The sequence below is a fragment of the Erythrolamprus reginae genome, chromosome 2 (assembly GCF_031021105.1).
Source record: "Erythrolamprus reginae isolate rEryReg1 chromosome 2, rEryReg1.hap1, whole genome shotgun sequence".
NCBI classification, from domain to species: domain Eukaryota; kingdom Metazoa; phylum Chordata; class Lepidosauria; order Squamata; family Dipsadidae; genus Erythrolamprus; species Erythrolamprus reginae.
In genome coordinates, this window is record NC_091951.1 from 233,897,452 (window position 1) to 233,919,832 (window position 22,381).

The window sequence follows — 22,381 nt, forward strand, 5'->3', positions numbered from 1 at the left end:
CATGCAATGATCAGAGTGGCTCACAGCTGCTCTTGGTTTTTAATGGAAATTGGGTTCTGGAAGGCTGACACCTAGAGTTAAAACCTAATGGTTGTCTGTAGTTTACTAAGCATATCTCTCCTCCATGCAGCAGCCACATTGATTCTGTTGTAGTTCCACCCTTTGATTTTCTGTTAATTGTTCTTTCTGACCTCTTTAGCCATTCATTTCCTCCTTGTCCCTGAAAACCCCCTCTAAATCCTCCTCACCTACCTCTTTCACAAAAACCTCCATCACTGCACTATTTTGATGAGAGACTTGAGCAAGAACCCAATTCTTCTCTCCTTCTGTTTGGTCCTTTCTGAACTTTTATTTCTATTACTCTTTTCATCCTGTACATCAATGACCTCTGCGATAATATCGCAAGCAACTGTGTGCTTTTTGCCGACGATGTGAAACTTTTCAACACCACTGACAACACACTCACTCTCCAAAAAGACCTCGACTTTGTCTCAGATTGGTCTAACACCTGGCAACTTCAAATATCAACCAACAAGTGCTCTACCCTCCACATCGGCAAAAAGAATCCAAACCACATATATGAACTGAATAAAGAAATTCTCTCAGCCAACCCACACTCAGTAAAAGACCTTGGAATACTAATAACAAATGACCTAAGTGCTAAAGCCCACTGCAACAATATCGCCAAAAAGGCTTCCAGAGTTGTTAACCTGATCCTACGTAGCTTCTGCTCTGGCAATCTCTCACTACTGACTAGAGCCTACAAAACCTATGCCAGACCCATTCTCGAATACAGCTCATCTGTCTGGAACCCACACCACATCTCAGACATCAACACTCTCGAAAACGTCCAAAGGTATTTCACCAGAAGAGCTCTTCACTCCTCCACTCGAAACAGAATACTCTACGAAAATAGACAAACTATCCTGGATCTTGAAAGCTTAGAACTGCGGCGCCTAAAACACAATTTAAGTATTGCCCACAAGATCATATGCTGCAACGTCCTTCCGGTCAACGACTACTTCAGCTTCAACAGCAACAACACAAGTGCACACAACAGATTCAAACTTAATATTAACCGCTCCAAACTTGACTGTAAAAAATATGACTTTAACAATCGAGTTGTCGAAGCATGGAACTCATTGCCGGACTCAGTGGTGTCAGCCCCCAGCCCCCAACATTTCTCCCTAAGATTCTCCACGATTGACCTCTCCAGGTTCCTAAGAGGCCAGTAAGGGGCGTACATAAGTGCACTGATGTGCCTATCGTCCCCTGTCCAATTGTCTTTCCTTATCTCATATATCATATATTTTCTCTCCATTCCTTCTACTTCTCTTCTTTCTTACTTTCTATCTTTATTTATATTACTTAATGTCTATTCTAGTTCATATGTATTGTATATTGGACAAAGAATAAATAAATAAATAAATATTAGCATGTTTAATAAGCTATGTCTAGTAATTCTGAGACTGGGCACAGCAGGAGGCAAGTCTAACATCAGTGAACCTTTATAAAAAGGAATTAAACTATTTTTGGGCAGTTAGGTTTTTGATAGAGCTGCATACGTGCAGAGAAACTGATCCTTGTGAGAGACTTCTTTTGAAGTTGCCTGCAAGAATGAATCAAACAACCTATCTAACCTCTAAAATGGAATATAATAAATTGCAACCTTCAGGAACCAGATCAAATACTAGAACCCGCTATTTCAAGCCACTTACACATTGCCACATCACAGCTGTTTAATTGCAATTTTATTTGTGTAAACAAATGTACAATTGCCTCTCACTTATTAAAAACCTAGATCTCTATAGTAATTAAAATTCTTAAGTTATACAATTGAGTATTTGGCTAGTAGTCAACATAAAGTACACTTACAACTATATAATATTAAAAGAATCATGCATAATATGGAAGTGGCTAATAATTACTTTTAAAAGGTCAATCCATTTACTAATTTCTCTCATTTTCTAAGAGCCCAGCCACCTAAGTCTTGTCCAAGGAATGCATCGGAAGACCCCAGTTCACAATACAAAACAGTGTTGACAGGACAAGGTGTTCATATCATAAGCATCTGTTCATTGTTTCCAATAGGGTCGAACAAACCACATTCAACAATAACATTGAACATAAAACAGCCCCCCCCCCCCCCCCGCTGCCAATCTGCAGCTATATTTGTTTTTATTTTCCCGGCTATTCTGTCAGCGAAATCGTATTTCTTAAAGTTTGCTTAATCGTTAGTCTAAAACTTCCTTTTCTAAATGATGTATTTAATATTATGATTGTTATAGTTATAATTGATTTCGATCCTAAAAAAGAAAAAAAAAGTCAGCGAGCAAGCAAATAAATTGTTTTGTTTTGTTTTTCTCCTTCTCTCCTTTTATTCTTGATCTTTTTATAATTTGTTTTATTGTGTTTTGTTTCTGTTCCCTTCCATAGCTCTCTCCCTTTCATTGATCCAGTTATAGAACTTGTCCCATGTGGTTATATTTTTTGTTTCCTTGTTGTCTTTCAGTTTTTGTGTTAAGGAGTCATACTCGGCGCAATCAAATATTTTTTTAATCAGGTCTCTGTCTGATGGTACCTCTTCCCTTTTCCAGTTTTGAGCTATTGATATTCTACTTGCTATTATAATGTGTTGGATTATATAGTAAACTGTTTTCTTTATTTTCATGTCTATTATTCCTAATAAAAAGATCTCTGGTTTGAATGAGAGATTGGTTTCCGTGATTTCGAATATCCAGGACCTTATTTTGCTCCATAATTTTTTTATTTTTGGGCAGCTCCACCAGATATGGAAGAAAGTTCCAGAGGGATTTGAACATCTCCAACAGTTTGGTCTAGTTTTGGGGAAAATCTGTGCTAGTCTTGATGGTGACATATGCCACCTATAGAACATTTTTATAGTGTTTTCTTTGTATGCTGCTGACTTAGTGATTTTGTAGTTCTTATTCCAAATTGTCTCCCATTGGTCTATGTGGATATTGTAGCCAAAGTTCCTTGCTCAGCTGGTCATTGGATCTTTTGATATTTCAGTTTCCACTTCATAATTTATTAAGTAGCTATATATTCTTGTTATAAAATTTTTTTCCCTTCCTAATATTAGTTTATCAAGGGGTGTGTCCTGTGCCAATATTCCTTCGTTTTTGATGTTTTTTTGCCATTTTGAAAATATTAGCCTGTATGGCCAGCAGTCCAAAGTTATGTTCTGTTCTGTTAGCTCTTCCTTTGTTTTTATATTTCCTTCTGTATTTAGTAAGCGGTTGTAAGTTATCATGTTTTTTAATTCTGTTCTCAATATTATTAATAGGAAGAATTGATATATGTTATTTGTTTCATAAATTATTAAGAGTAAAGAACTAATATACGTTATTGTGTTTTATGGATTCCTCTGCTGAATATTCAGCAGGACAATAGGGTCCCTCTACCCATGGCTGACAAGTGTATTTAGCTATATATTCCATGACTTCAAACAGAGCCTTCCTGGCCTTGTTAATTTTCTCTGTGGTCTCTTTCATGAAGCCACTGGGAAGATCCTGGAAGGATGTGGCAGTAGAGAGGACAGCTTGTAGCTCTGTTAAATCACACTGAGCCTGTTGGACTTTTTGTTGAAGATGTTCAGGAAGGCTCTGCAGGTTGGTTAAGACATTCTGGCAGACCTCCTGCACCTTCTGTGCAACAGTGTAGGATGTGGCTAGAGAATGGGATTCCATCTGTTATGAAACAAATGAACAAAAAGATCTGTTAATTGAACATCATAGGTGTTCATCTATGGCAGGGGTAGGCAAAGTTGGCTCTTCTGTGACTTATGGACTTCAACTCCCAGAATTCCTGAGCCAATCATGCTAGCTCAGGCATTCTGGGAGTTGAAGTCTACATGTCATAGAAGAGCCAACTTTGCCTACCCCTGATCTATGGGATTATCTGAAGGGAGGGAGGGGGTGGGGAGAGAGGTTGACAGACGGACATAGGGCAACTGAATATTCTTGTTTATGCATGGAGACACCATTGTTGATTGCCCTTCCCTTGATTTCAGCCATGCAGTACATGCCAGGTGGCAGAATTCAAATCTCCTCCCTCTTTTCTTCCCCAAGCAATTTTCTGTATGTTGTGTATGTTCTATAAAGGATCTTTGACCCAGCTCTTCATCTCAGCCTTTTCATACATCCTGAGAAACACACCAACTCTCTTCTTGTTCTGGGAATAATTTTTGCATAAATATATAGTTTGTTTAATAATGTTGCAAGATCCAATTTGCGTCAGCCACTGGGGATAAAGATTTACTCCAGTGTTGGCGAAACTTTTTTGATCCGGGTGCCAAAAGGATGCGCTTGCAGGTGATAGGGCGCGTGTGTGCACCCACACCTGTAACGCAATGCTCTCCCCTCCACACCCGCATGCACACAACCCCCCCCCTGCGTTGCCCTTCCACACATGCGGACAGGCCTCACTGAAGCCTCCGGACTTCCAATAGGCTTTTAGGGACTTTTTTTGCCCTTGCCCAGGGTTCAGAAAAGCCTCCTGAAGCCTGGAGATGGCAAAAAAACAGGCCAGGAGGCTTTGTTCCAGTTTTTGCTGGAGCAAAATGGCTTCAGGAGGCTTTCCTGAACTCTGGGGAGAGCAAAAACAGCCATAAAGAAGGCACGAATCCCAGCGGCCAATTAGGTCCCACAGGGGTGGCCTTCTCCAGGTCCCATTGACCAAACAATGTCGGCTGGCAGGACCCAGGGGAAGAGCCTTCTCTGTGGTGGCCCCGACCCTCTGGAATCAACTCCCTCTAGAGATTCGACCAGCCCTCACTCTCCTCGCCTTCCATAAAATGTTGAAGACCCACTTTTGTCGCCAGGTGTGGGGATAATTACCACCTTTCCCCCTCTTTTTAATTATGTTTTTGCCCTTACTGTATGATAGAGTAGGTTGAATGTGTGTGATTGCATAGTTAGGGATTTTATTATGTTATTAATACTTGCTTAAATTGATTTAATTTTTATTATTGGATTGGTAATGTATTGTACTACTGTTATGCTGTGAGCCGCCTCGAGTCTTCGGAGGGGGTGGCAGACAAATCTGATAAAGTATAAACTATAAATATCAGCGGACCAGTGGGCCCGAGCTGACAGAGGGCAATGCCTCACGTGCCGTCATAAATGGCTTCGCATGCCAACACATGTGCCATAGGTTCGCCATCCCTGATTTAATCTATTTAATAATGAATACTAATTACCAAATAAATCATAATTGTCTAGGTTTACCCAGTATGCCTAGCCACAAACCATGGTCAAGGCAGAATCTTCACTGAGCAATGGCCATTCCCTATTTTTTTAGTATCTTCAAAAGATGAATCATTCTCATGCTGAGATACCTCTGTCTGATTTGCTCCATTGCTCTGGTCCTGCTTAGGTTCTCCTTTGTACCATTCCTTCCACATTTGGTACATTTTTTCGTGACCTCTGTGAACTTTGTAGTCCAATTCCTCCTTGGTATATTGTAGCTACAAAAAAGCAAAAAAAAAAAAAAAGGGAAAAGGGAAAGAAAAAAATCATGCACTCAAGCCTAGTGTTTTACGTTTGGCATCATAACTACAGTTTTGGCTCAAAGGCCAGAGCTATACAATCCCTACTCTTATCATAAGAGCCACAGCGGTGCAGTGGTTAGAATCTAGAACTGCAGGCTATTTCTGACGGCTGCTTGTGAAGCTGGTAAAATGAGGACCTAGTTTTTTGCGGGGCAAAATTCTGAGGGTAGTAATAGCTATTGCTATCTTCAATTATTCAGAAAAATCTCTTAAGGAACTTCCATCAAGTTTATTCAGGAAGTATCGGTAGCCCTTGACCTATAACTATTCATTTTGTGACTGTTCAAAGTTACAACAGCACTGAAAGTCCGAAATTACTCCGTTTTTTCTTGTTTTTCTGCATTTATTTATTTATTTATTTTGTCCAATACACAATGAGGGTTTTAGTGAGTATATATCAATACTGTATACACATAGTAAAATTTATGATGAAGGTTATAGAGGAGATACTCATAGTAAAATATATCTAAGAAATAATAGAAAAGAAGATATAGGAATAGAATATATAGGAATAGAATATATAGAGTATATAGAATATAGGAATAGAATATATACATACATATATATATATATATATATATATATATATATATATATATATATATATATATATATATATACTGTAGCCTAGAGGATAATTCTCTGCCTTACAAGGCAAAGGTTGCAGGTTCAAGTCCCAGTGGGTATGGCTAGCTGATGAGGCCAAAATAAGGCCGAAATAGATCTATCCTAGTCTCCCTTAATTTTCAAATTCAGCTTAAACATGTGACACATACAGATAGAATTGTCGGCTATCAATAAAATTAACTGCCTTGGAAATGGCCCTGGGTTGGGCCGAGAGGCAAAAAAGGAGCTGTGATGTTCCTTCAATATACCAGGGTGATTCGACACAAAATGTAACCCTTCCCTGGTACAAAGCTGAAGGGATTGGATACTGTAGCCTAGAGGATAATTCTCTGGCTTACAAGGCAAAGGTTGCAGGTTCAAGTCCCAGTGGGTATGGCTAGCTGATGAGGCCAAAATAAGGCCGAAATAGATCTATCCTAGTCTCCCTTAATTTTCAAATTCAGCTTAAACATGTGACACATACAGATAGAATTGTCGGCTATCAATAAAATTAACTGCCTTGGAAATGGCCCTGGGTTGGGCCGAGAGGCAAAAAAGGAGCTGTGATGTTCCTTCAATATACCAGGGTGATTCGACACAAAATGTAACCCTTCCCTGGTACAAAGCTGAAGGGATTGGATACTGTAGCCTAGAGGATAATTCTCTGCCTTACAAGGCAAAGGTTGCAGGTTCAAGTCCCAGTGGGTATGGCTAGCTGATGAGGCCAAAATAAGGCCGAAATAGATCTATCCTAGTCTCCCTTAATTTTCAAATTCAGCTTAAACATGTGACACATACAGATAGAATTGTCGGCTATCAATAAAATTAACTGCCTTGGAAATGGCCCTGGGTTGGGCCGAGAGGCAAAAAAGGAGCTGTGATGTTCCTTCAATATACCAGGGTGATTCGACACAAAATGTAACCCTTCCCTGGTACAAAGCTGAAGGGATTGGATACTGTAGCCTAGAGGATAATTCTCTGGCTTACAAGGCAAAGGTTGCAGGTTCAAGTCCCAGTGGGTATGGCTAGCTGATGAGGCCAAAATAAGGCCGAAATAGATCTATCCTAGTCTCCCTTAATTTTCAAATTCAGCTTAAACATGTGACATATATATATATATATATATATATATATATATATATATATATATATATATATATATATATATATTGACACAAAATGTAACCCTTCCCTGGTACAGAGCTGAAGGGATTGGATACTGTAGCCTAGAGGATAATTCTCTGCCTTACAAGGCAAAGGTTGCAGGTTCAAGTCCCAGTGGGTATAGCTAGCTGATGAGGCCAAAATAAGGCCGAAATAGATCTATCCTAGTCTCCCTTAATTTTCAAATTCAGCTTAAACATGTGACACATACAGATAGAATTGTCGGCTATCAATAAAATTAACTGCCTTGGAAATGGCCCTGGGTTGGGCCGAGAGGCAAAAAAGGAGCTGTGATGTTTGTCCAATATACCAGGGTGATTCGACACAAAATGTAACCCTTCCCTGGTACAGAACTGAAGGGATTGGATACTGTAGCCTAGAGGATAATTCTCTGCCTTACAAGGCAAAGTTGCAGGTTCAAGTCCCAGTGGGTATGGCTAGCTGATGAGGCCAAAATAAGGCCGAAATAGATCTATCCTAGTCTCCCTTAATTTTCAAATTCAGCTTAAACATGTGACATATCTATATATATACATATACATATAGGAATAGAATATATCAATGAAAGAATAGAAGAAGACATATAGGAGATATAGGAGAGCAATAGGATAGGGGACGGAAGGCCCTCTCGTGCACTTGTACTCGCCCCTTACTGACCTCTTAGGAATCTGGATAGGTCAACCGTAGATAATCTAAGGGTAAAGTGTTGGGGGTTTGGGGATGACACTATGGAGTCCGGTAATGAGTTCCACGCTTCGACAACTCGGTTACTGAAATCATATTTTTTACAGTCAAGTTTGGAGCGGTTAATATTAAGTTTAAATCTGTTGTGTGCTCTTGTGTTGTTGATACAAAATACATTATTTTGACTTTTTTCTGAACCATTCTTTCCTAGTCATTCTATGCTTCTGTAATACTTTTTCTTTCTTTATATATGATCTCTTATTGAATTGTAATAGTTTTCTTTAAAAAAAAAGAAAATATTTCCCCCCAACAGACAAAATAAATAAGAACCAGTGCACAATCAGCTGGGCATTTTTTCTTCATTATATAATTGCTGTAGCCTTTCACATTAGCATTAATAAACAAGGCTCATTTTGGCCTGGGAACCTCAGAGGGCATTGCTAGTGATCTTCTAACATGACCAAAGTAGTTGTAGTGAATATTTGTGTGTGCGTGGGGGGGGGGGGAGGTTACTATTGGACAGAGGATTAAAGGAACAAATTGGAACTTCAAGCTTTGCAGATGTTTAAAGCATCCACCTCACCTTTTAAAATTCCTCCAGTGAGAGAAAATACTTAAATCTCTTTCAGCTTTGGATATTCCATTCCTCAAGCCCCATAAATGACCCCCCCCCAAAAAAAATTGGCATATGTCCACTCATATTCCAGAGATACATGGATTTTCATCTGTCCTGGGGTCAGAGATTTACTTAAGTCCCTTAGAATTGAATTTTTCTTTACAGTAGTGAACTGCCCTAAAGCAGTCTCAACTTGGTATCTTGCAAGTATCTTACACCACATCTCTCATCCTCTCCCAGACACGGCCAGAATAGAAAAGCTGGAAAACTATTTTTGGAAGAGTGCTTCAAAAGTTTCTACCAACGCTCCTGCCTATTCCTCGAATAGAAATCAGAACATTAAAATGTACTAAGGTTGTGTGAAGAGTTCCAAGCAAGCAATTATTCTGGAGTTATATTAACAAGCAATATTGAACAACACTGCTTTCTAATCAAAAAGTCACCAGCCTGAATTTGCCATTAATCCTTCCAGGTGAGTATTATGCACTCACTTAAGATCAGAGCATACAAGGCACTGCACTACATTGTTGCATGACAAAATGGCCATGCCAAATGGAGATTATACTGTATAATTACAATCCAGCACATCTGGAAAGCATCAAATTGGGGAACGTAGCAGAATTTTTTTTATTAATGAAAAGGTTGAATCCACATGAAGTCAAGCAAGAAGAACCTATGCACAAAAGATGAGCAGATTTGCTATAATACAAGAAAATGCTGATGTTTTTCCCCCCGTTCTGAATCTGATTAATGGATAACGTAGGTCTGTGTTTCTCAACCTTGGAAACTTTGACTTGATTCTCTGGATTTCAATTTCTACAATTCTTAGCAAAGGCCATCCTATCTGGAAGTTAAATTTCTTAACATCTTCAATGCTAAGAAAGATTGCTGTAGATAGACTGTTAAGCAAGAATCCAAGTGGAAGACACAATGCACAGTCCCTAAAAACAGCACTGCAGGCAGACTACCTGGTTAACATATACATTGTGCAAAGCCCTTGTTTTTAGACCAAATCCAAATCTACATAACTCAATCCAGTTGCTCATTAACCTTTTACTGGATACTAATGGTAGAACAAGATTTAGACACAGGAATATTTATATCCTGCCTTTGTCCTTTTCATAAGTAACTCAAGGCAGTGAACATACCCAATACTTTCTTCTATTTTCCCTACAACCATCACCCTGTGAGGTGGATTGGGCTCAGTGTGGGTGTGGCCCAAAGTGATTCAGCCAAATGAGTAATGGCTATTACAGTTAGGTCATTGTAACCATCATTCATCATCAGCCCAATTTATCTTTTAATATATTTTAAATCAAATATCTTTTAAGAGTTTTGCTACGTACAGTATATTAAACGTCAGCTTCTTCAATAACATCTCTGAGAAGCTGCAAATGACTCCATAGCAGTGATGGTGAATCTATGGCACAGGTGCTACAGGTGGCATGTAGAACGGTATCTGCTGGCACGCGAGCCATTTCCCCAGCTCAGCTTCAATGTGTATGTGTGTGCCGGCTAGATGATTTTTGCCTGTCACAGAAGCTCTGGGAGGGCATTTCTGGCTTCTGGAAAGCCTGCAGGGGGATGGGGGGGGCATTTTTTACCTTCCCCTGGCTCCAGAGAAGCCTTTAGAGCCTGGGGAAGGTGAAACATGAGCCTACTGGGCCCACCAGAAGTTGAGAAACAGGCCATTTCCAGTCTCCAGGGGGTGGGGGAAGGCGTTTCGCCCTCCCCAGGCATTGCGTTATGGGTGTGGGCACTCGTAGATGCACGATAACGCACATGCATGCTTTATTGGCACATGAGGGAAACAAGGTTCGCCATCACTGCTTTATAGAAAACAGTCTGCCTCCATTCCATGGCTGAATCAATGTCCCTGATTTCAGCTGTTTGGGCTATTTGCTAAAGAGACCATTCAGCAACTTACATGGTCCAACAAGGATGCTGTTTCTCGCCCAAGGTCTGACTATTCACCCTTTCCTTTTATTTCCCAAACATAGCACAGAATGACTGAGTTTCTTACCAAGTAAAAGAACTGTTCAAGCTGGAGCAATGCCTGCTCTGCACCCAGTTTGATCTTTATCCGAGAATGCTGGTAGGCTCGACTACAGAGCTTCATCGACAAGGAACTCAGGCGCCTGTAGTAACTTGGCTCTCCTTCCTGATTTTCAAGAGAGGCTGCTCCAGAGCGGTCCGAAAATGCAATGGCAACTAAACAAACAACAATTAAATCAAAAGAGATCCCCATTCACAATCCCTGAGCTAATATTATCAGTCAGTTCATTTCACAAATAACATTCCTCACAACTAAGTTTTCGAGAAATTTGAGCTAGTACAGTGATCCCTCGATTAGTGTGGTCTCGATTAGTGCGAAACGCTATACCACGGTTTTTCAAAAAATAATACATTTAAAAATAGTCCGCATTTTTTTTTCTATACCATGGTTTTTCCCGCCCGATGACGTCATACGTCATTACCAAACTGACGTCGGCCAATCAGCTTTGAAATTGCAAAGAAAAGCTTTGGAACTGTTGGAACTGTTGGAACTTGTTAAGACTTGTTGGAAGATGGCTCCTAAATGTTGCACGCGGAGCGGAGGCGGCGACGCTAAAAAGAGCAGGAGGATACTCACAATTAAGGAGAAAATTGAAGTTTTGGACATGCTGAAAGAGGGACGCTCTTATGCAGATGTTGGTCGGCATTATGGGATCAACGAATCGAGTGTGCGATCCATTCGGAAAGACGAAAAGAAGATAAGGCAAAGTTCTCTGATGACATTCAACAAGGCTGCAAAAAGAATGGTGATGCCTAGAAACAAACGCCTTATGAAGATGGAAGCTGCTTTGTCCGTGTGGGTACAAGACTGCCGCAAAAAGAGCATTGCTTTGGATACCAACACCATAAGGACAAAGGCACAGCAACTGTACAACCGTCTTGCAAACACAGAAGGAGGCGATGCAGATGAGGGAAACGCAGGTGAGGGCTGGGTTTTTTTATTCTGTCATTATTTAAGTGCTTTTTAAGAAAGGAAGGAGGGAGGGAAGGAAGGAAGGAAGGAGGGAGGGAAGGAGGGAGGGAAGGAAGGAAGGGGGGAAGGAAGGAGGGAGGGAAGGAAGGAGGGAAGGAAGGAGGGAGGGAGGGAAGGAGGGAGGGAAGGAGGGAGGGAAGGAAGGAGGGAAGGAAGGAAGGAGGGAGGGAAGGAAGGAGGGAAGGAGGCGGGCATTCTAAACGCCGAGAAGCTGTTGCCGCCAGCGCTGCTGCAAGAGGACTCGTGCCCCAAGAAAGCCGGTGAGAGGGGCGAATCGGGCGGACGGGGGTAGCGGCGAGGAGGCTGGAGGCGCTGTGTGGGTGGCCGACATTAAAAACAACCATTGCCAGCCTCCGCACTTTCGTCGCTCCCCGGCTCCTCCATCTGCGCATGCGCGGCCATGGAAAAAGGGTGCGCATGCGCAGATGGTGTTTTTACTTCCGCACCACTATACCGCGGAAAATCGATTAGTGCGGGAGGTCTTGGAACGTAACCCCCGCACTAATCGAGGGATCACTGTAGTCACTTTATTCCTCAAATAAATCCCCCTTGATTAAGCTTTGGGGAAATCTGAGCTATACTTCGAATAACAACAAAAAAAAGAGATTTCAACCCCTCTCCCTCATTGTTAATAATATTTAATTGAGGAAGTGAGGGGATTATTTTAGCACATGTACTACAATTTGGTGAGGAACCACAAAAAGAGATCAGCTTTGGCCCAGACTCCTTTTCACTGCCCTCCCTTCCCCAGCACTACACTATTATTACATTTTAGTGTAGCGAACCTAACCTTTATGCCGTGTAAAAATAAGATCCATAGGCTTTGTGAAACTGTTGTACAACCCTTTTGGTGGAGATGGGTAGGTGTATACATTTGATCAATAAATAAACTGATCTGTTCCAGGCTCCCTATCAATCATCTGCCACACTTTAGGACAGTGTTTCTCAACCTCAGAACTTTTAAGATGTGTGGTTTCTAACTCCCAGAATTCTGTGGGATGCTGGCTAGGGAATTCTGGGAAATGTAGTCCACAATCAGAAAAATTGCTGAGATTAAGAAACACTGCTTTAGAATGTTTTTTGTAAAGTCAGAGCCTTCATTTCATAAGCCTGATAAGCGTGTACTTTTGTTTGCTAAAATGTGACCCAATTTTTTTAAAAAAGTAAAGCATTTCATTTTTGGTGACCTTACCCCAAAATTGAATGGCCGATGAGTGATAGTGATGACTTGTTATGGCCTTGAACTTTTTAGATTGGGGGTTAGAAATGCCCATGCCTTTCATTTAGGTTAGGTGACAATAGGTTTTCAATAGTCTCCATAACAGAGGAGAAATAACAGATACTCTTTCCACTAAAGTCTTCAACCTAACCTTTACATAGGTCTTAAAATCAGCTGTAGGAAGGAGGATCAGCTGGAAAGATGATCGATAGAGGGATTTGGAAGAAATGGGCTTAGGTTAAGTCATGGATGATCGAATATGGTTTGTTGAATAAGCCACAAATACTGGCTCATCATATCAGTTGGGTCTTTCAGATTTCACATCACTCACTGACCAGCAAGAGCTCTCTAGGCAAGAGATTTTCAGAATTAACAGCACTCAATTTTAACAAAAATGAGCTACAAAATATTAGATTCCGTGGTTTTTAAAAATAACTAATCTAATCTGTTTAGCATAGCTAAGTCCTTGGAGAAGGGTGGCATACAAGTCTAATAAATAATAATAATAATAATAATAATAATAATAATAATAATATTTATTTATTTATTTATTTATTTATTATTTATTACTTAGATTTGTATGCCGCCCCTCTCCGAAGACTCGGGGCGGCTCACAACACGTGGAAACAAATCATAAATAATCTAACAAATTTAAAATTCAAAGATTTAAAAGACCCCATATACTAACAGACATACACACAAGCATCCCATATATAAATTAAACATGCCCAGGGGAAGATGTTTCAGTTCCCCCATGCCTGACGGCAAAGGTGGGTTTTAAGGAGTTTACGGAAGGTAGGGAGAGTAGGGGCAGTTCTAATCTCCGGGGGGAGTTGGTTCCAGAGGGCCGGTGCTGCCACAGAGAAGGCTCTTCCCCTGGGGCCCGCCAACCGACATTGTTTAGTTGACGGGACCCGGAGAAGGCCCACTCTGTGGGACCTAATCGGTCGCTGGGATTCGTGCGGCAGAAGGCGGTCTCGGAGATATTCTGGTCCAATGCCATGAAGGGCTTTAAAGGTCATAACCAACACTTTGAATTGTGACCGGAAACTGATCGGCAACCAATGCAGACTGCGGAGTGATGGTGAAACATGGGCATACCTAGGTAGGCCCATGACTGCTCTCGCAGCTGCATTCTGCACGATCTGAAGTTTCCGAACACTTTTCAAAGGTAGCCCCATGTAGAGAGCATTACAGTAGTCGAACCTCGAGGTGATGAGGGCATGAGTGATTGTGAGCAATGAGTCCCGGTCCAGATAGGGCCGCAACTGGTGCACCAGGCGAACCTGGGCAAACGCCCCCCTCGCCACAGCTGAGAGATGTTTTTCTAATGTGAGCTGTGGATCGAGGAGGACGCCCAAGTTGCGGACCCTCTCTGAGGGGGTCAATAATTCCCCCCCCCCCAGGGTAATGGACGGACAGATGGGATTGTCCTTGGGAGGCAAAACCCACAGCCACTCCGTCTTATCCGGGTTGAGCTTGAGTCTGTTGACACCCATCCAGGCCCCAACAGCCTCCAGGCACCGGCACATCACTTCCACCGCTTCGTTGACTGGGCATGGGGTGGAGATGTAAAGCTGGGTATCATCCGCATATTGATGATACCTCACCCCATGTCCTTGGATGATCTCGCCCAGCGGTTTCATGTAGATGTTGAATAGCAGGGGGGAGAGGACCGACCCCTGAGGCACCCCACAAGGGAGAAACCTAGGAGTCGACCTCTGACCCCCCACTAACATCGACTGCGACCGGCCAGAGAGGTAGGAGGAGAACCACTGAAAAATAATAATAATAATACCTCCCAATGCTTACTTCTGACATATTTTCAATATTGTATATCTTTACTAGGCCAGCATATGCATTCTTGGTCTACTTTTCCTAGCTAATGACTTTCAGATGTTTTAAGCTTTACTCAAATGAATAAGTTTTTAAAACTGAATGAATGAAATAAGAAATGCTGTTAGTTGGTTAACTATCTCAGCTATTGTATACATTTACTTTTGGATTAAAAAGTTAACTGTTTTATGGTTTTAGAATTATATGCCATCCAGAGTCACTTGGCAGAGATAGATAGCTGTAGAAATAAAAGAAGTAAATAAATTTACAGGTCAAACTTATTAAAAATGTGGATAATCAAGAGAGGGAACCGCATAGTCTTACAAAAATTCCTCATCCGCGATTGGCAGAAAGTGCTCTAATAAGTCATCCGATTTGAAGATAATCTTGTCAACACTACTGGCCATCATCTGTGCCATGTCGATATCCATAATGGTGTCCACAGCACTCCTCGCTGAACACAACATTACTTCCACGCTCTCCGCGGCAGCTTCGATGCTTACATCTAGCATGGTATCCATAATGTCCTTTACTTCAGTTAATTTGGTATAAATAGATTCAATGGCATTTGTCATGATCTGGCAGTGAAAATTCAAAAACAGAAGAATGAAGAAAATCGACAGAATTAAGCACCAGCGCATATATACTGTATCTTCCTCTATAAATTTGGGTTACTGTGTTCCCCCAAAGTAAGACCCTGTATTATATCGTTTTGAACCCTGAAATAAGCGTTTGGTCTTATTGCCAATCACTCAAAAGCCCGACTATCAGGGGATGTCTTATTTTGGGGAAAACAGGGTATGTGTTGTTTTTGCATCCAATTTCAATTTTATTTCTTCAGTTTGCTTTTAGTGCAGCAATTACCTTTAAAAAACAACAATAACAAATATACAGATAGTCCTCAACCTAAAACCACAATTGAGCCCAAATTTCCATTAACTAAGCAAGGCAGTTAAGTGAGTTTTGTCCCATTTTACATCTTTTGCCAGAAAAGTTAAGCAAATTATGTAGTTGTTAAGTGAAACTGACAATGACATTGTCAGATGTCAGCTGGTAAGATTAGAAATTGTGATCACACAAGACACAGACAGTGCAACTGTCATCTTGTTGTATCCTTGTAAATAGTTTGGTTCCGTGTGAAAATGCTGTCTGAGCGAGAATCAGGAAGTCGCTCCTGATTGGCTCAGACACGGCTGCTCTCTCTCTGGCGGGAACCGCAAATGCATAAAAGGAGCGGTTTCTCCCAGGTAGAGCAGACGGTATCCGCTGATTGTCACTTACCTTTAAGAGCTGAATAAAGGAACCGTCTTTCACCCAGCCCTGTCTCTGGGTTTATTTCACTGGCGACGACGGACGGAAGAACCACGCGTGCAAAATGAACAACCTTCAAATCGGCCGGGCTCCTGAGTTCTTCGACCCGGAGAAATCGTCCTGGGACGCCTACATAGCCAAGTTCGAGATCTTCCTCGAGGCCGCGGGAATAAGGGACGCCGACGCCAAACGAAAACGGGCCATCTTCCTGAACTACTGCAGCCCAGAAATATTCGATCTCGCCCAGACTCTCACCGACCCGCTTCCAGCCAAATCCGTCGCTTGGGACGTTCTGCAAACCAAGCTCGCGAGCCATTTCAAGCCAACGAAACCAGCCGTCGTTTTCCGGCACCAATTTTCAAGAATGGCTCAGCTCGAATCGGAATCCATCAACCAATTCGCAACGCGACTTCGAACGGTGCTTGCAAAATGCAAGTTTGATAACCCGGAAGCTCGCCTCACTGATGCCTTAATTTTCGGCATGAGAAATGCCGTGGTCCGGAACAAACTCCTCACCGAAGACGAACCGTCTCTCCAGGCAGTAATCAAGCTGGCACAAACCGCAGAGGTCGCCGACGCTGCTGCCAAAGAACTGAAGGAGCACGACAAGCGAGAAGTCATTGCCAAGATCGACTCCACATTTTCCCGCGCTGAGGCCCCAGATGACCTCAGCACACCAGCCCTCGACGAGGACAGCTGTTTCCTGCTGCAACAGGACCGGCCGAGACAACCCAGGTACCCTCGCCCCCTGCGCCGGCTGCCGAGGAAACCATCCGTGCCAACGATGCCCTTTCCGGGACGCCATTTGCCGCCGCTGCAACCGACGCGGCCATATCGCCGAAGCCTGCAGAGCACCTTTGCCTGAGGAAGCCTTCTCCACTCCTCGTCCTCAGCCTTTCCAGAATCAAACATCTCAACCGCGTGAAAACTGGTCCTTCCAGTTTTCCGGCTGCAAGAACTACTCAACCGCTAACCGCGACTACTCAAGAGGTAACAATCAATTTTCCGTGAATAACACGGCAAAAAAAATGGGGGCAAGATTGTAATTTCAGTGCTTTTAAACAACAAACCATGCTCTATGGAACTTGATACGGGGTCTAAATACACCATTATGCTGTGGGAAAAGCTTATAATGTACATGCCTAGCCTCTCAAAATCTGAGCTGTTACAAACCTCATTGGTAATTAGAGATTTTCAAGGGGGAATAATTCCTGTTCTAGGCCAAGTGAATGTACCTATTATGTTTAAGAATGTTAAATGTACCCTGCCTATGATTGTTGTTACAGGGGCTAGACACTCTCTCTTGGGGTTGGCTTGGATGGAACCTTTGGGAATTGAGATTTCTGGTATTTGTACTGTTAACTCTGATAGCATGCCTAACTTCTTACAAGAATTCCTGGAAGTGTTTAGCCCCACCTTGGGATCGTATAAAGGGCCTCCTATCTCATTTTCTATTGACCCCAAGGTCCCTCCTGTCCGGCTCAAACCTCGCAGGGTACCCCTTCCGCTCCTCCCCAAACTTGACCTACAGCTGGATAAGCTCATAAGCCAAGGCATTTTAGTTCCTGTAGAGCAGGGGCCATGGGAAACACCCATAGTTACGCCTCTGAAACCAGATGGCTCTTTAAGGGTTTGCGCTGACTATAAATCTACGCTCAACAAAGCCCTCCAACATCACCCTTACCCCATCCCTGTGGTACAACAGCTCCTTCACTCCCTGGGGGAAGGGAAAGTGTTCGCAAAAATCAATTTAGCCCAAGCTTGCCAGCAGCTCCCTGTCGATGAACCGACAGCACGCGCACAGACAATTGTCACCCACAGGGGTGCCTTTAAATGTACCAGATTACAATTTGGAGTAAGCATAGCCCCAGGGATTTTTCAAAGCATAATGGAACGGTTGTTATCAGGGATTAAAGGGGCCATTCCCTACTTTGATGACATCTTAATTGCAGGGGAAAACCAATTGCAACTCAACAAAAGAATAAGGGAAGTGCTACAGAGGTTGCAAGATAAAGGGCTAAGAATCAAACCTGACAAATGTGTGTGGGGAACCAGCAGTGTGGAATTTTTAGGATATAAAATCGATGGGGAAGGCATCCACCCCACTACTGAAAAATTGAGAGCCATTAGGGAAGCCCCAGAACCATAAAATAAGACAGAATTGCAAGCTTTTTTAGGCCTTCTTAACTTTTACTCTGTTTTTTTAAAACAGAAGGCAACAGCAGCAGAGCCTCTACACCGTTTGCTTCAGAAAGAAACCCCTTGGACATGGGGGAGAACTGAGCACGAAGCTTTTGTACAAATAAAGCAGTTGCTAACTTCTAAAAGTGTAGTAGTCCAGTATAGCACCTCACTACCCATCAGGCTTACGTGCGATGCGTCCCCATATGGCGTGGGAGGGGTCTTGGCACACGTTTTGCCAAATAATACAGAGGCCCCAATTGCCTTCTTTTCCAGAACAATGACCAATACTGAGAGAAATTACAGCCAACTAGATAAGGAGGCTCTAGCATTAGTGGCGGGGGTGAAGAAATTTCATAATTATCTCTTTGGCAGGAGTTTTGAATTGGTTACCGACCACAAGCCTTTACTAGGCCTCTTAGCCCCCAACAAACCTACTCCCCCATTTATGTCTCCAAGGTTAATCAGATGGGCCCTTTTTCTCTCAGGATACCAGTACGAGCTCATTCATAAAGGGGGTAAAACCATCAACCACGCAGATGGTCTCAGTAGGTGCCCCATGGCAGAGTTAGTAGAGGACCCTGCCCCGTCTGCTGATGTCCTAATGATAGAACTCGAAGACAACCCACTAACAACTGCAAGGGAGGTGGCTGCACACACGCAGCAAGACCCAATTCTAAAAAAGGTGGTAAACTGTGTACTTAAGGGGTGGCAGAATGACTCTGTGGAACCTGAATTATGTGATTTTAAAACCAAAAGACTGGAGTTGTTGTATGTTAAAGTTTGCCTGTTGTGGGGTGATAGGGTAATCATTCCTGGAAGCCTAAAGACCAAAGTACTCACAATGTTAGATGTGGGCCATCCTGGGATTGTCAGGATGAAAGGTTTAGCGAGGGGGCACTTATGGTGGCCAGGTTTGGACACTGATATTGAAAAGTGGGTAGCCAAGTGTGATCCATGCCAAGAGTCGCATTTCAATTCCCCTCAGCTATTATGATTTATGTATGGTTTATGTGGGTTGTATGATTGTTTTTTTATTATAAGAATTTTAAATACTGTTTTTAATATTGGATTTCTAGTCTGTATATTGTATGTTGTGAGCCGCTCCGAGTCTTTGGAGACGGGCGCCATACGATTCTCCGTGATAATTGGAGTCAGACTTCAGATAGGGTTTTCCTTGTCCAATCACATTGAGGACTGAGCCTGTCAATCAAAATAGCATGATATACATATCTGCCTACGATGTAATATCTCCAGTTTGTCACTCAGTCCTCCATGAGGAAGGACGTGGAATTCCTGGAACCAACTCCCCCCAGAGATTAGAATTGCCCTCACCCTCCTCGCCTTTCGTAAACTTCTTAAAACCCACCTCTGCCGTCAGGCATGGGGGAACTGAGATATTCTTTTCCCCTAGGCCTTTACAATTTACACATGGTATGTCTGTATGTATGTTTGATTTTTATAATAAGGTTTATTTTTAGTTATTTTACTATTGGATTGGATTGTTACATGTTGTTTTTATCATTGTTGTTAGCCGCCCCGAGTCTACGGAGAGGGGCGGCATACAAATCCAATCAATCAATCAATCAATCAATCAATAAATTTTAAAAATTAAATAAATAAATTAAATAAATAAATTCCTATCTGACTGCTGATTAATAGGTAGAAAAAATTTTTAACACTACAAGAGTTTCTTCTGCTATTATCTCATCATAATTTACTGTATTTTTAACTTGACTGCAATATTTTACCTCAGTAACCGGACCGCTTGTCACAGACTATTTCTCAAAGTCAGCTCAGGACAGTAATCCAGCCATGCTGATCACAAAGGGCTTGCCCGATCATTTTATACTATCTCCTAGCTGGTATTTGTTTTTCCGCTCTACAAGGTGATTACCAGAGCTTGCTCCAGTCACCAGATTTTAAATTTCCCGCTCATGTCCACCATCTTACAGGCGCTGGGGCTTGCAGCCGTGCCAAACCCCCTCCCCCCCAAAAAAACAAAAACAATGGCTTCAGACTTTGTTATCCAGCCTGTCAGCAGATTAGAACCGATTAGGAGGTTCCGCTCCAGACGCCTGATGGACCCTGAGAGCTTTCAGAAGGCGCTTGGGGTTTTACCAGATTCGCTCGTCCACAGCTCGGCAGAGTCTCTTGCTGAGGCCTGGAACAAGGCTGCAGCGGAGGCTCTTGACCGAATGGCGCCACTGCGACCTCTCTGTGGCACTAGACCCCGTAGAGCTCCATGGTTCAACGAGGAGCTCCGGGAGTTGAAACACCAGAAGAGACGTCTAGAGAAGCGATGGAGGAAGAGTAAGTCCGAATCCGACCGAACACTTGTAAGAGCTTTTATTAAGACTTACAAAGTGGCGCTCAAGGCGGCAAGATGCGCGTACCATGCCGCCTTGATTGCATCAGCGGAATCCCGCCCGGCTGCTCTGTTTAGGGTGACCCGCTCCCTTCTAAATCAGGGGGGAGTTGGGGAACCCTTGCAGGGCAGTGCTGAGGAATTTAACTCATTTTTCGCTGATAAAGTCGCTCGGATCCGAGCGGAACTCGACTCCAATTGCATAGCAGTATCGGCTGACAATGAGTCAGTCGAGGTGACTGGGGCTAAACGTCTTTGTCCATCTGTCTGGGAGGAGTTTGACTTGGTGACACCTGATGAAATGGACAAGGCTATTGGAGCTGTGAGTTCTGCCACCTGCTTACTGGATCCGTGTCCCTCTTGGTTGGTTTCGGCCAGTCGAGAGGTGACACGGAGCTGGGTCCAGGAGATTGTCACCGCCTCCTTGGGGAGGGGGTCCTTCCCGGCTCCTTATAAGGAGGCACTTGTGCGCCCCCTCCTCAAGAAGCCTTCCCTGGACCCAGCCGTGCTTAATAACTACCGTCCAGTCTCCAACCTTCCCTTTATGGGGAAGGTTGTTGAGAAGGTGGTGGCGCTCCAACTCCAGCGGTCCTTGGAAGAAGCCGATTATCTAGGTCCCCAGCAGTCGGGTTTCAGGCCCGGCTACAGCACGGAAACTGCTTTGGTCGCGTTGATGGATGATCTCTGGCGGGCCCGGGACAGGGGCTTGTCCTCTGTCCTGGTGCTTCTTGACCTCTCAGCGACTTTCAATACCATCGACCATGGCATCCTTCTGCGCCGACTGGAGGGGTTGGGAGTGGGAGGCACTGTTCTCCAGTGGTTCTCCTCCTACCTCTCCGGTCGGTCGCAGTCGGTGTTAGTGGGGGGTCAGAGGTCGACCTCTAGGTTTCTCCCTTGTGGGGTACCTCAGGGGTCGGTCCTCTCCCCCCTGCTATTTAATATCTACATGAAACCGCTGGGTGAGATCATCCAAGGGCATGGGGTGAGGTATCATCAATATGCGGATGATACCCAGTTGTACATCTCCACCCCATGTCCAGTCAGCGAAGCAGTGGAAGTGATGTGCCGGTGCCTGGAGGCTGTCGGGGCCTGGATGGGTGTCAACAAACTCAAACTCAATCCAGACAAGACGGAGTGGCTGTGGGTGTTGCCTCCCAAGGACAATTCCATCTGTCCGTCCATTACCCTGGGGGGGGGAACTACTGACCCCCTCAGAGAAGGTCCGCAACTTGGGTGTCCTCCTCGACCCACAGCTGACATTGGAACATCATCTTTCGGCTGTGGCGAGGAGGGCGTTTGCCCAGGTTCGCCTGGTGCACCAGTTGCGGCCCTATTTGGACAGGGAGTCATTGCTCACAGTCACTCATGCCCTTATCACCTCGAGGTTCGATTACTGCAACGCTCTCTACATGGGGCTACCTTTGAAAAGTGTTCGGAAACTTCAGATCGTGCAGAACGCAACCGCGAGAGCTATCGTGGGGCTTCCTAGATTCGCCCACGTTTCTACATCACTCCGTGGCTTGCATTGGCTGCCGATCAGTTTCCGGTCACAATTCAAAGTGTTGGTCATGACCTTTAAAGCCCTACATGGCATTGGACCAGAATACCTCCGGAACCGCCTTCTACTGCACGAATCCCAGCGGCCGATAAGGTCCCACAGAGTTGGCCTTCTCCGGGTCCCGTCGACTAAACAATGTCGTCTGGCGGGCCCCAGGGGAAGAGCCTTCTCTGTGGCGGCCCCGGCCCTCTGGAATCAACTCCCCCCGGAGATTAGAACTGCTCCCACCCTCCTCGTC

General features: G+C 43.5%; 1 protein-coding gene across 1 annotated transcript in view; it reads right to left on the bottom strand.

The window, feature by feature from the left end:
- Positions 1-3,356: 3,356 nt before the first annotated feature.
- LOC139159538 (perilipin-3-like) overlaps positions 3,357-22,381 on the bottom strand; it is a 68,372-nt gene continuing 49,347 nt past the window's right edge. The window contains exons 6-8 of the mRNA XM_070736849.1: positions 10,666-10,853; positions 5,360-5,488; positions 3,357-3,710 (exon numbers count right to left, since the gene is read on the bottom strand). Of these exons, the coding sequence (XP_070592950.1) occupies positions 3,357-3,710; positions 5,360-5,488; positions 10,666-10,853 (671 nt within the window). The remainder of the gene's footprint in view (positions 3,711-5,359; positions 5,489-10,665; positions 10,854-22,381) is intronic.